Genomic DNA, 879 nt, shown 5'->3' with positions numbered 1-879 from the left:
AATTAGCCAGGTGTGGTGGCACACACCTGTAGGTCCAGGTACTTAGAAGGCTGAGACAGATCGAGACTGCGGTGACCATGAGTGTGCTACTGCACTCCAGTCTGGATGACAGAGTAAAACCTCTGACTCAAAAATTTTAAAAACAAAATAAAATTTGGCCCGGCTCAGTGACTCAACCTATCATTCCAGCACTTTGGGAGGCTGAGGCGAGTGGATTACCTGAGCCCACGGGTTTGAGACCAGCCTGGGAAACTTGGCGAGACCTCATCTCTACAATAAATCCAAAAATTAGCCAGGTATGGTATCACGCGCCTGTAGTTCTGGCTACTTGGAAGGCTGAGGTAAAAGGATTGCCAGAGCCCAGCAGGTCGACGCTGGGGTGGCCGTGAGTGTGCCACTGCACTACAGCCTGGGTGACAGAGACAGACCCCAACTCAAAAAAATTAAAATTAAATAAATTTTAAAACACAACTGACACTAATGTAAAAGCAATTTCACTTTATTAAAGAGTGGACAGAGGGTAGGTTTTATGGGGCAGGGTTTGGGTTGAGTTGGAGAGGGCAGATAGGAACAAGTCTAAAAGCATCTCTTCATGTATATTCATGTGTATATATATATATACGTGTGTGTGTATATATATTTATTTATTTGTTTGTTTAATCTTTGTCTTTCTCAGGAGTGAGGGGTCCACCGGATTTGTTGAGAGCAGGGTCAGATCAGGGTGGTGTCAGTTCTGAGAGCTCTGTGGTCTCCACATCATAATAGTTCTTTTCATCAGAATAGGACTTGCCCTTCAGGATCTCTATGAGTTGCTGTAGGCGCTTGGCAAAAGAAAGTGCTTGGGGAGGTTTAATGGGAGGTGGAGATGGAGGTGGAGGT

General features: G+C 45.2%; 1 protein-coding gene across 1 annotated transcript in view; it reads right to left on the bottom strand.

The window, feature by feature from the left end:
- Positions 1-498: 498 nt before the first annotated feature.
- The window catches only part of ACR (acrosin), a 6,839-nt gene continuing 6,458 nt past the window's right edge, over positions 499-879 (bottom strand). The window contains exon 6 of the mRNA XM_008068974.2: positions 499-879. This exon is cut by the window's right edge and continues 33 nt beyond it. Within this exon, the coding sequence (XP_008067165.1) occupies positions 717-879 (163 nt within the window). The 3' untranslated portion in view covers positions 499-716.

Source organism: Carlito syrichta, unplaced genomic scaffold (assembly GCF_000164805.1).
Source record: "Carlito syrichta isolate Samal-C Ts95f unplaced genomic scaffold, Tarsius_syrichta-2.0.1 Scaffold311716, whole genome shotgun sequence".
In the NCBI taxonomy this organism is placed as follows: domain Eukaryota; kingdom Metazoa; phylum Chordata; class Mammalia; order Primates; family Tarsiidae; genus Carlito; species Carlito syrichta.
Note: the sequence above shows the minus strand (reverse complement) of the source record. Positions and strands in the feature narration are given on the sequence as shown.